We start from the raw sequence: 13,207 nt of genomic DNA on the forward strand, positions 1-13,207 counted from the left end.
GACCATAGCAGTTACAATTCCCTCTTTCAAACCTCTAAAAAAAAAAAAAAAAAAAAATCAACTGTTTACAGTGTGTATTACCAATACTTGTTTAATATGAACAGATAAAAAAGACTTGGACAATAATTGGTAGTTTCCATCAATATGGAAGAGTTGTTTACTGTCATTTTTATACACGTGAGAAATTATTATCGTACGGTAAATATTTACCCTCAGCTGTCTGTACACGTTTTTAATGATCACATCGGGCGCTTGCTCCTAATACTAAGTCACTAACACTAACGGTACGGAAACTAATAAAACAATAAACTGTGTTTTCAATAGGTATATGCCTCCTCAGAATATGGGCCAATCCGTTGTCTTCTACCTTGTAGATATGATTATTGATTACCTACCTAGATGGACTCGTGATGACATTGGAAGCTCCAGATGTCTGTCGCCACCGTTGTCTACTGAAAATTATTATTAATACCAATACTATTACCACTGATGATGGGGCTAATAAATATTAACTATAGAACAGTCGTATTTATTTTGATAGAAAACGCCTTGACATTTGCTTTTGGGAGACGGTGTATCTATTGCCTATAAGAAAATTACCATGGCATAACAGCCGTCAATATACGCAAGCTGGTAGACCACCTAATATCCTTTGATATCATGGACTGTAGTTATTATTATAAAACACAAGACTTCGATCGACCTGAAGGGGTGCGAACGTTTCGTCCTTTCTTCTGAAGTTATTAATTATGAAAACTTCAAGAACTTTCGGTCAATAGGTATACATGCATACATAGGTATAGGTACCCACTAGAATTAGAACCAGGATAATCTTTGGACAGTTTTTTCCAGTACCTACAGTAACCACGTTAAATATTGTAGAAATAAAGTCTCCACCTGTGAGAGTGACATTGGGATAAGTATGGTCACCCTGAATAATATGGTAGCGCCTGATGTGTTATCTTCTACGATTACCAACTACATAGTACTACAGACCTAGAGCGGGGCACTGACATAATATGAACAGATAAACAAGACTTGGACAATAATTGGTAGTTTCCATCAATATGGAAGAGTTGTTTACTGTCATTTTTATACACGTGAGAAATTATTATAGTACGGTAAATATTTACTCCCAGCTGTCTGTACACGTTTTTAATGATCACATTGGGCGTTTGCTCCTAATACGAAGTCACTAACACTAACGGTACCGAAACTAATAAAACAATAAACTGTGTTTTCAATAGGTATATGCCTCCTCAGAATATGGGCCAATCCGTTGTCTTCTACCTATATGATTCGTACGGTAAATATTTACCCTCAGCTGTCTGTACACGTTTTTAATGATCACATCGGGCGCTTGCTCCTAATACTAAGTCACTAACACTAACGGTACGGAAACTAATAAAACAATAAACTGTGTTTTCAATAGGTATATGCCTCCTCAGAATATGGGCCAATCCGTTGTCTTCTACCTTGTAGATATGATTATTGATTACCTACCTAGGTGGACTCGTGATGACATTGGAAGCTCCAGATGTCTGTCGCCACCGTTGTCTACTGAAAATTATTATTAATACCAATACTATTACCACTTCTTGATTTCAGATAGAACTCCAAAATGGCGCCCAACATCAACGAAGAAGATACGGCAATGATTTCTGAAAAGTCTGGTCCATGGATCCCCCCTGGTCAACTGTTGTCGAAAGAAAGTCGCCAACTCCATTCGTCAGATTCCATCACCCAACAGATTGGAGACAAAATGCTCAGCTTTTACTCTTCTTTGAAATACTACGCGCTCAGATTGTACATTATTTTCTGGCGTAAGTTTCTTGTGAAAAGTACATAATAGTGATGATTTTGGTTGGGTGGAAGAGCTCACTGTGTGAAAATCCTGCCATTAAGCCTTGAAAAAATAAAAATAATTCCTAGATTAGGCATTCAAAAATTTAAAATCCATGTTTGTTACATGGTTAACATGGTACTCAATTTTACATCAAGAAATCTGAGAAGAATATTATACAACTTAAATAACAGAATCTCCAACAGACTTGAAGAACGGTACTTGATGTCTGGATCTGGATTCTTCATAAGGACCTATCGGGTTTAGAGTCCAAGGTATTTTAAAGAAACGTTTGGTTAATCCAAGCTCCAAGGTGTTGTAGGATAGGTATCTAGTTTATACTTATTTTACAATAATTATGAAAGCAAAAAATAGTCCCCTAAATTTACCCTACGGGGCATTATCTCAAAATCCAAGGGGATATGACCGGGACAGCCGGGACTAAATGTTGTTCCAAGTCTGCTGAGCATCATTGCAATCAAGTCGATATACCGAAATATGCGAATGAGAACCGGTCTGGCAAGTTCGATGCCTGCCTATGGGCATCCTTGCCCATCGACCCCGACTATAGTTTGTAGAGGTACAAAAGTTCTGGTTGATTGTTGAATGAATATGACTAGAACGAGTATGGAGAATTTCATGGTACCTAGCCTGGTGTCCCGTTGATGTGGTCAAGGCATTTCAAAAGCTGACCAGGTTTAAAACCAAATCCAACTATGAAGCCAGGCTTTAATAGTACATATGACACGACTCCCAAGGGAAAAGCAGTGACACACCCTTTACACAAATTATTATTTTGAAGGCATAAATTATTAACTTATCAACGTCAAACACTAAATAAGTTGGACTGTATGACGTATATGAATTTCCATTTCCAAACCCCAAAACGGACATTGAGCTCAGTATCAGTACGTGTTAGTGAGTCTACGGTAAACATCTTCACAGCATAGTAGGAGATTTAAACTACGAATCTTCAAAAGGTTCTTGTTTCTTCGTATGACGTATATGAATTTCCATTTCCAAACCCCAAAACGGACATTGAGCTCAGTACGTGTTAGTGAGTCTACGGTAAACATCTTCACAGCATAGTAGGAGATTTAAACTACGAATCTTCAAAAGGTTCTTGTTTCTTGTAAGGATTGTTTACAAAAAAGTACATAGGTATTGATTGCAAAATAAATAAACTAGGTATGAAAAATAAAGGGAAAAATTATCTACGAAAATACTTAAATAATTTTCATATTTTATTTTCCTTATACTTTTTTTGTGTGCTTACCTAATGGTCACCCTGAATAATATGGTAGCGCCTGATGTGTTATCTTCTACGATTACCAACTACATTATAGTACTACAGACCTAGAGCGGGGCACTGACATCATTATCACATCACACCTAATAAACCTTGATAGCCAGCCTAGTTAGCTTAGTTGGTAGTGCGTCTGCCTTGTAAGCGCTAGGCCGCGGGTTCGATTCCCGCCCGGGGCGGATTTTATCCTGCTGGGATACTGTTCGTTCTCGGAACGGCTGGCTTTCTCCTATCCTGTCTTCCTTCTCTCTTCGATTTCGGGACGATAAGACCATAGCAGTTACAATTCCCTCTGTCAAACCTCTAAAAAAAAAATGTACACGTTTTTAATGATCACATTGGGCGTTTGCTCCTAATACGAAGTCACTAACACTAACGGTACCGAAACTAATAAAACAATAAACTGTGTTTTCAATAGGTATATGCCTCCTCAGAATATGGGCCAATTCGTTGTCTTCTACCTATATGATTACCTACCTAGGTGGACTCGTGATGACATTGGAAGCTCCAGATGTCTGTCGCCACCGTTGTCTACTGAAAATTATTATTAATACCAATACTATTACCACTTCTTGATTTCAGATAGAACTCCAAAATGGCGCCCAACATCAACGAAGAAGATACGGCAATGATTTCTGAAAAGTCTGGTCCATGGATCCCCCCTGGTCAACTGTTGTCGAAAGAAAGTCGCCAACTCCATTCGTCAGATTCCATCACCCAACAGATTGGAGACAAAATGCTCAGCTTTTACTCTTCTTTGAAATACTACGCGCTCAGATTGTACATTATTTTCTGGCGTAAGTTTCTTGTGAAAAGTACATAATAGTGATGATTTTGGTTGGGTGGAAGAGCTCACTGTGTGAAAATCCTGCCATTAAGCCTTGAAAAAATAAAAATAATTCCTAGATTAGGCATTCAAAAATTTAAAATCCATGTTTGTTACATGGTTAACATGGTACTCAATTTTACATCAAGAAATCTGAGAAGAATATTATACAACTTAAATAACAGAATCTCCAACAGACTTGAAGATTTGAAGAACGGTACTTGATGTCTGGATTCTTCATAAGGACCTATCGGGTTTAGAGTCCAAGGTATTTTAAAGAAACGTTTGGTTAATCCAAGCTCCAAGGTGTTGTAGAGGTACAAAAGTTCTGGTTGAATGAATATGACTAGAACGAGTATGGAGAATTTCATGGTACCTAGCCTGGTGTCCCGTTGATGTGGTCAAGGCATTTCAAAAGCTGACCAGGTTTAAAACCAAATCCAACTATGAAGCCAGGCTTTAGGTGTCCCGTTGATGTGGTCAAGGCATTTCAAAAGTTGACTAGGTTTAAAACCAAATCCAACTATGAAGCCAGGCTTTATTAGCTTATCAACTTATTTGTACACACAGGGTCGTCCTTTCTACAGTCAAATACTAGGTTGACCTCAAAAACAGACCGTGATGGATGACAGTTATGGGCAAAATAAAGTGAATGTGGTTTGAATTCAATTGGATGCGACGGAATTTCTCTCTTACGAGCAATATTCACTCCTCTGATACAATTAAAACACAGACATTAGGTACCTATATACATGTAGGAATAAATAGTTTGAATACCCATGTAGGTAATTTTGAATGAAATATCGTTCACTCTAGGCACCGACCGGCGCGGAATAGGTTTTCTTTCAAATGTTTGCAGTTTTCTTTCGAAAGGTACCTACGTTCAATGGGACGTACATGCAATAATGATATTATTCACGTTGACATTAAGCGCATAAAAATAAACATTGATGATGGAGGAGAAGAAGAACAATATAGTCGAGTGCCAACTATCATGATTTTAATTAATATAACAAATATCTTGACTTTAAAATAATGTACCGATTTATTTACTGCGAACTGTCTCTGATAACATGAAGTCACATTTTTTTTGTTGCGTTGGAAATGTTGGAATTTCAACTCTTAATAATTCAGATGTGTGCACTGTGCAACTGTGCACTGCACTCCGTACCTTTCATGAAAAAATTTCCATACAAAAAGAAAAAAAGACCATCCACTTTTCATTCATTACTAAATTAATATAACAAATATCTTTACTTTAAAATAATGTACCGATTTATTTACTGCGAACTGTCTCTGATAACATGAAGTCACATTTTTTTGTTGCGTTGGAAATGTTGGAATTTCAACTCTTAATAATTCAGATGTGTGCAACTGTGCACTGCACTCCGTACCTTTCATGAAAAAATTTCCATACAAAAAGAAAAAAAGACCATCCACTTTTCATTCATTACTTTGTTTCCATTTAAATCAAGTAGACATCAGCGTTTTTTATATCATTATTTCGAAATTATATATATACCTATTGAGGAAAAATATCCGGAAAAAACATTCTGTCAATCAGGTTTAACGATCGAAGCAGGAAATTGAGGACATCATAATTATGTTTATGTACAATAGCCGATTTTTCCCATTTTTTACAGATGAGATCTCAATGGACCCAGCAGTACGGCCTAGTCCCTGGGCACCGCCAGTGAAAGGCCCTGAAGTCAAGTTGTCCTGGAACGATGTGTTCACCACTAGAAGACGAAGGATATTCTTCGTGTTCATTCACATAACAGCCTTGGTGGGCCTGTACCATTGCCTGTCGGGGAGAGCAATGGCCCTTACCATGCTATGGGGTAAGAATTCATTAAGATTTGGGTTACCATGTAGTGAGAATTCATATAATTTTTCACACATCTACTTTTATAGTCAACTTTAATGTAGTTGAAATGTTGGGATCGGACCGCAAACCGCGAATTGAATAAGTCCTTTCAATATAGTCTACAGTAGTGTCCACAACTCCTCACTATGGTTCACCGTCATCGGCTGAAACACATCCACCCCATTAACTTCTTTTTTTTTTTCTCATAATTCCAACATTTTTTTCATATATCTTATTACCCTCTTTATATTGACTTCCAGTCGATGTCGTTCGACATTGATAGGTATCAACAGAGAAAAGGATGAATGAAAACGTTCACACGAAGTGATCAAAACAAAATTCAATGAAAGAAACATTTAAAAAAACATAAACCAAGTTGGCTGTGATGATTAATTTTATAAGACGAAGAAGAAGTTCTTAAACGACAGAAAACGTTTGGAATGTATTCTTTTATGTGAATCAGTCAGGGCGTAACAAATGCGTTTATTGACAGAAATACCTATAGGCACTCTTCAGGAGTTAATAAAATTGTAAAGTTAAGCTTCATAATCTCTTTATAATGTAATTTATGTGCCCGGAATTCGATAAAGCAATATTCAAAATTTGAAGATATTTTCTCTCTCATTTTGATCATCCAAGGGAACATAGCATTATGCATAGGTACCTACTTGTATCTCTCTTGATTTTCACTTCTGTTACGCCCTCCATAATACAGCATAGTTTTACAATTCTTCTGTGTAATCTCATAATTTAGGTTCATAAGAATATTATCTGAATTCCTTTTGAAACCTAACAACCATGCAAAAGTTAATATGTACGTAGAATTACTTTGATATTTTACATAGAATGGTAGATAAGCCGATGACATTCAGCAGTTTCAGCACCCTTTGATCTGAGAATTTGTTTTGGAAATGAAACATTTGTCAACAAAAAGGAGAGAGATTTTTAAAAAAGGCAAGAAAAAATTATTTTTAAGATGGAGTGGAGGAACAAGCAAAGAAAGAAGGGATTTCTTTAGGATCTGAGTTGGTTTCACATTTATTTTGTACCTCTTGATTCTCGATCTTATAAGCAATATTTTACTACATATTATTGATTTATTTTCTTGCATAAGATTAACTCGTAGTTTCATTTTATTAGAGGTAAACTGTCTGTGTTTTCAAAGATTCAAATAAAATACAATGGTTAAATCATAGTTATTTTCAATTAAAACTTTTTTCTGGTGCAATCTATTCATCTTACTAAATATTATATCTTTGTAGATATTCTATTGTTAAAGAAACATAATTAAGTGTTTTCAAAATTACTTGCATGTATCTAATTAAGGTAATTTTTAGTACAACATAAAATAATTAATTTGGATAAATTACAAACTAAATATTAGAAACACTAGATAGATTTCATTCTTAAGGTATCTGTGCCTCAATAATAATAAACTCAGCTTTAATTATTAAAATACATAATACCTACTCTGTTGGTGTCGGTTCGAAAACAAAGGCTTTTTGCAAAGCTGGATTTTTTCTTCTTCAGATTTTGAAGTTTTGGTATAATAGGAACCACCTCCTTTTTGCTAGGACCAAATAAAGTACCTACCTATATATTATTTCCTACATCAACTTGTGAAAGATTCAGCCTTTTATAAATTTTGTGTATTCTTTTGTTTTTGAATCGACGCAACAATATATTTACATTTTTCTTATACCTAGGTAAATAAATCTTAATATGTTTAGATGGATAAAATAAATAATCTCGTACTCCTTAATATAAAATAAGTCTTACCTAACCTAAATATTCTGTAGGTAACTATAGTAGGTAAAGTCACATCTTCTACGTTGCTTATTTTCATACTTTTACAGAAGCCTAAAAAGTTATTAAGTATTCATGTTAAAACTTTTCAGGTACGTTATCCAGATGGATATGGCAGCAAGGAGTCATCAACCCAAAATGAAAGAACCAATCAGAATGCGAGAATCCCTTGCATTGTTGCAATTAAGGTAAAGGTCTATTTTGATAAACTCTCTCTTTTAAAAAGTAAAGGTAGCTTCGATCTGTAACCTTTTTCTGCGACGGGACGTCAAACTTTTTTTTATCATTTTTCCACGCCTGATGTATGCAAATATGAGAAAGTGATAAGCAGATAAGACATACATACATAATTCCTAATTGCTAAATATCTAAATAATGATTTATTTATATGTAATATTTTTTTATTCATTTACTTTCTCACTGTCAAGGCTTTCTCAACTTGGAAACCAAGGATGCTGCAGGGAATTGCGACGGGACGTCAAACTTTTTTTTATCATTTTTCCACGCCTTATGTATGCAAATATGAGAAAGTGATAAGCAGATAAGACATACATACATAATTCCTAATTGCTAAATATCTAAATAACGATTTATTTATATGTAATATTTTTTTATTCATTTACTTTCTCACTGTCAAGGCTTTCTCAACTTGGAAACCAAGGATGCTGCAGGGAATATGGGTCTCAAGGATCAAAATGCGGCTCTCAAGTGGGTGAAAAAAGAGATCGAAAATTTTGGTGGCGATTCAAAAAATGTAACTTTGTTTGGCGAAAGTGCAGGAGGTGCAAGTGTGCACTATCACATGTTGTCACCACTTTCCAAGGGTAAGGATGACTTTCCAAAGTGGAATGAACATAGATAGGACATGCGTATATCCAACCCCGCAGGACCCGTGAAGAGGGGGCTCTGGGCGGCGCCATTTAGGATCCCCGCATTGACATTTAGATCACCCTTTGTCAATCTGTAACTGACCCAGGGGGCTCCAATTGAAGCCTTGTTTGCTCTCGGAACCTCTGTCTTTCAGAAAGACAGCGGTTCTCTTTCTCCTATACTTTATCCTCTTTCTCTCTTCAATATGTGGACGATAAGACCTCTTAAACCTCTGTCTTTCAGAAAGACAGCGGTTCTCTTTCTCCTATACTTTATCCTCTTTCTCTCTTCAATATGTGGACGATAAGACCTCTTCTTTTCAGGTAGTTTTTAGGTTGAGGTTTATTTCGTACATAATTATGTAGGTTGCATGGGACTAGATATTTTTATTTACTGAGTATTAAATTAATTACTTAATTTAGGTGATTACAATTTCCTACATTACTCGTACCTTTAGATTTCATATTCATAATTCCATTATTCATATCATCGTCATGTTCTTTCTTCTCTCTTTTCAAACCTTGTTTGATAAAAAAATTATCTAATCTAACTTAGGTACATAGATCTTAAATACCTAAATAAATAAATGAAATTATTCTCAACTTTCCCTCTTTAGTTAAAGATAAACTATTGGTCGTTTCTTTCTTTTGTTGTAGGTAGTCATAGTTTTAGATTTTAGAATTTGGTGTAGTTGACTCAGCAACATAGCCAGTTAAGGCCTGAGATTCACGCTCACTCAGACGGTGTCTGAAGCTTTTTCCGCCACACACGTTCCGACTGTCTGAAAGACCTTGGTCTGTAAGAATGTAGTAGGTAAAGTCACATCTTCTACGTTGCTTATTTTCATACTTTTACAGAAGCCTAAAAAGTTATTAAGTATTCATGTTAAAACTTTTCAGGTAGTTTTTAGGTTGAGGTTTATTTCGTACATAATTATGTAGGTTGCATGGGACTAGATATTTTTATTTACTGAGTATTAAATTAATTACTTAATTTAGGTGATTACAATTTCCTACATTACTCGTACCTTTAGATTTCATATTCATAATTCCATTATTCATATCATCGTCATGTTCTTTCTTCTCTCTTTTCAAACCTTGTTTGATAAAAAAATTATCTAATCTAACTTAGGTACATAGATCTTAAATACCTAAATAAATAAATGAAATTATTCTCAACTTTCCCTCTTTAGTTAAAGATAAACTATTGGTCGTTTCTTTCTTTTGTTGTAGGTAGTCATAGTTTTAGATTTTAGTGTTGTAGACTCAGCAACATAGCCAGTTAAGGCCCGAGATTCACGCTCACTCAGACGGTGTCTGAAGCTTTTTCCGCCACACACGTTCCGACTGTCTGAAAGACCTTGGTCTGTAAGAATGTATGAGCTTGAGTGACCGGTGTGAGAGTTGAAATTCCCTTCTTTAATATTAAATCACACATTTTATTAGTGTTATAGGTGAATAATATTCACATTTGTATACTTTACCACAGTAAAAATGTTGATATGCCTGCACCAATACATTCAAAATGAACTTTCCACAGTTCCACTTAATATAATTTCCAATAAATTTGATAACCACGGCTGATTTCGATATGAGTGAGAATATAGTGCCGATGACCTTGATAGAAACGCATGGTTTCTAACGTACTATTAAGTAGTTGCATTTCCTAGTACATTCACCGAATACTTCATATTATGATTCAAAACACCAGTGATTGTCGAAATTGATACATTGATGTTTCCAAGTGATTCAAGTTTAGCGCTACTTTTAGTTCGTCTGGTGACCACTTGGAGATAGGTCCTATCTGTAGCTCTGTAGACCTCGCGTCGTGCCGCTCCGTGCCGGCGGCGCGGCGTTTGTGATCAGATCTGTTTCTGTCATGACTCTAAAGCTTCGAACCACACTTACTCGCAGATTATAATATGTCCATGGGAGTGATGTGCAGGTTTTTCTTATAATTTATTATGCACACCCTAGTTGTCAGCGTGGAAGATAAGATTACAGAAAATTGTGGTATTATACTCGTATATAATAGGTACATACATATTCTTATAACGTTTTTAATTGAAAGTATCAGCTATCAGTCTGCAACCAATGTAGGTTGAAAAAACTTATAATTATATCGGATTTTATATTTTTAGTTCAGAAATTGACGGGGGTAAATCCCACTTTTATCTGCCGGGATTAAAACCCAAGTTAGTATTCCTCAGTGCTTAATTTATAAGCTTATTTCAGTCATATTTTTTCCGCCTTATCTGCTGTGTGCTGTGAATATCAATTAAAAAATAATAAAAACAATTTTAATTAAATTGAAATTTTGCCCATAAGGTGGTCCCTTTGCCAAGCTAACGAGAATATTTACCTATTTATTTTTATTATTATTATTATTTTCTTCAATTTATCCGTTTTTGGTTTTGAGTGGTAAGACGGTATCGGACTCTAAATCTCATTATCGGGTATTGTGTGCTGTGAATATCAATCAAAAAATAATAAAACAATTTTAATTAAATTTGAAATTCTGCCCATAAGGTGGTCCCTTTGCCAAGCTAACGAGAATATTTATTTATTATTATTATTATTTTCTTCAATTTATCCGTTTTTGGTTTTGAGTGGTAAGACGGTATCGGACTCTAAATCTCATTATCGGGTACGAATTTTCTCCATTTCTCTTTTTGTAGGACTGCCTCGAAAAATGTCCACCAAAGTGATAAGCACAAGCTACGGAAAATTGAAGGGGTCGTTGAAAACGAGCAAGTATGACGCAACAAAGTATTTCAGCTTTCAAGGAATTCCTTATGCCAAACCTCCCGTGGGCAACCTAAGATTTAAGGTAAGAAAGACAACCAAAATAGTTAGTTATGTATGTTTAAGACCTTGTTCAGACTGCTGGGGTAAAGGGACTTTTTGGTCTTTTTGAGCAGGATAAACCAAGTATTCTATAGTATTGTAAGAATTGTATTGTATTTGCAGGCTCCTGAAGATTTGGAACCTTGGGAGGGAGTCCGGGATGCACTGAAGGAAGGAAATTGTGGACCCCAATATGACATGGGCACCAAGATCTATATCGGGGACGAGGATTGCCTGTACTTGAATGTGTATGTTCCAAATGTAAGTTTCTAAGAAACAAGATTTTCTATACTTAGAAGAAAACTTAGAAGTATCAATGTGTCAAGGGTCAAGGAGAGTTAAATAGAGGTGTTATGAACACCGGGTTCTTGAAAGTTAGAAACAAGATTTTCTATAGGTACTTAGAAGAAAACTTAGAAGTATCAATGTGTCAAGGGTCAAGGAGAGTTAAATAGAGGTGTTATGAACACCGGGTTCTTGAAAGTTTCGTTGCGTCACCGTCGCTGCGCTTTGGGCAAAAATCCTTTGAGAAATGGAATTCTTTCTAATGTTTTGGGCATCATCTACACATTATTTTGGGAATCACTTGGAATTTTAGTCTTTTTCGGGCTTCGGCTAAGATTTTGTGCATTATTATTATAATTATTATTATTATTTTTTTTTGCGCGAACTTGTGGATTCAAGTTTTCTCCTTCGCAATATCGATATTGAGAATATTGAGATATTATTCCGAGTTCTGAGATTTCAGTTCGAAAGGATTTCAGTTCATTTTCGACGCGATGTGTTGTGCGTGACGTTCCGATTTCCGAACGAGATAAATGATTTGAATAAAATTGTAAAATTCGGGGGACCCCGAAACCCTGACGAATTCACGCCTTACAAATTTCAACCATTTTCGAAAATTACAGGCTTTTCTTTTGTAATCATAATTTCAGGTTTATTTCACAAAGCGATTCTCATGTGGGGGACCCCGAAACCCTGACGAATTCATGCCTTACAAATTTCAACCATTTTCGAAAATTACAGGCTTTTCTTTTGTAATCATAATTTCAGGTTTATTTCACAAAGCCGTTCTCATGAGTGGCTCAGCCATGTGCAATTGGGGGTTCACGAAGAACCATTTGCAGAGAGCATTTGATTTAGGAAAATTATTGGGCTGTGAGGCTAAGACCAAAGAAGAACTGCTGACATTCTTAATGAAGGCATCTCCAAAGGAATTTGCTGGTAACCAAGATAAAGTGATCAATGACGTGGTAAGTAGCGCTATTTTACTGTTTACAGTCTCTTGTTGCATTAACAGCTACCGCAAAGGCCATCAGAGTATTGCTGTTTTAATTCTGAACTAACATCTGTACTAGGTACCTATACCTGCATTAACACATACGCTTTCACATGTCTTAATACCTGTGCATTTGGAATATTGGTAATCCTCATCTTCTTACAAATCAGATTCTTAAATTGATGATAGGTACGTTAAATAAGTCAAGAAATGTTTCTTCTGCCGATGTTTTTCACCCATTTTAATAACGTGTGTACCTTATTTCAGGAGCATCTGACGCTCATCTTCTTACAAATCAGATTCTAAAATTGATGATACGTTAAATAAATCAAGAAATGTTCCTTCTGCCGATATTTTTCACCCATTTTAATAACGTGTGTACCTTATTTCAGGAGCATCTGACCGGTACAGACCAAGCCTTTGTGCCTACTGTGGACGGCGAATTTCTCACTGAAGAGCCTTTGCAATCCCTGAGGACAGGCAACGTACATGATTTGCCTACAATTGTAGGAACCGTATCTCACGAGGGCTTCCTCATATACAATTGTAAGTTGAAAATTATGA

At 35.7% G+C, this 13,207-nt stretch overlaps 3 protein-coding genes across 4 annotated transcripts in view; all 3 read left to right on the plus strand.

Annotated features, from left to right (window-relative positions):
* LOC108253335 (cholinesterase 2-like) overlaps positions 1-13,207 on the plus strand; it is a 36,813-nt gene that overhangs the window by 7,529 nt on the left and 16,077 nt on the right. Inside the window, exons 2-4 of the mRNA XM_026828949.1 lie at positions 8,287-8,472; positions 12,418-12,617; positions 13,036-13,189. Coding sequence (XP_026684750.1) covers positions 8,287-8,472; positions 12,418-12,617; positions 13,036-13,189 — 540 coding nt within the window. The remainder of the gene's footprint in view (positions 1-8,286; positions 8,473-12,417; positions 12,618-13,035; positions 13,190-13,207) is intronic.
* On the plus strand, positions 1,567-6,039 carry LOC113470476. 2 transcript variants are annotated; one of them, XM_026828950.1, is made up of 3 exons: positions 3,007-3,031; positions 3,732-3,946; positions 5,619-6,011. In XM_026828950.1, the coding sequence occupies exons 2-3, from the start codon at positions 3,745-3,747 to the stop codon at positions 5,897-5,899; spliced, it is 483 nt and encodes a 160-aa protein (XP_026684751.1). In that variant the 5' UTR covers positions 3,007-3,031; positions 3,732-3,744; the 3' UTR covers positions 5,900-6,011. The 2 variants fall into 2 exon arrangements, with proteins under 2 accessions (XP_026684752.1, XP_026684751.1); XM_026828951.1 differs by lacking the exons at positions 3,007-3,031; positions 3,732-3,946 and adding an exon at positions 1,567-1,823 and having other exon boundaries at positions 5,619-6,039.
* LOC113470477 (esterase SG1-like) lies at positions 10,575-11,652 on the plus strand. The gene is made up of 3 exons (XM_026828953.1): positions 10,575-10,712; positions 11,196-11,347; positions 11,488-11,652. The coding sequence occupies exons 2-3, from the start codon at positions 11,210-11,212 to the stop codon at positions 11,635-11,637; spliced, it is 288 nt and encodes a 95-aa protein (XP_026684754.1). The 5' UTR covers positions 10,575-10,712; positions 11,196-11,209; the 3' UTR covers positions 11,638-11,652.

Source organism: Diaphorina citri, unplaced genomic scaffold (genome assembly GCF_000475195.1).
Source record: "Diaphorina citri unplaced genomic scaffold, Diaci psyllid genome assembly version 1.1 scaffold1615, whole genome shotgun sequence".
NCBI classification, from domain to species: Eukaryota; Metazoa; Arthropoda; class Insecta; order Hemiptera; family Psyllidae; genus Diaphorina; species Diaphorina citri.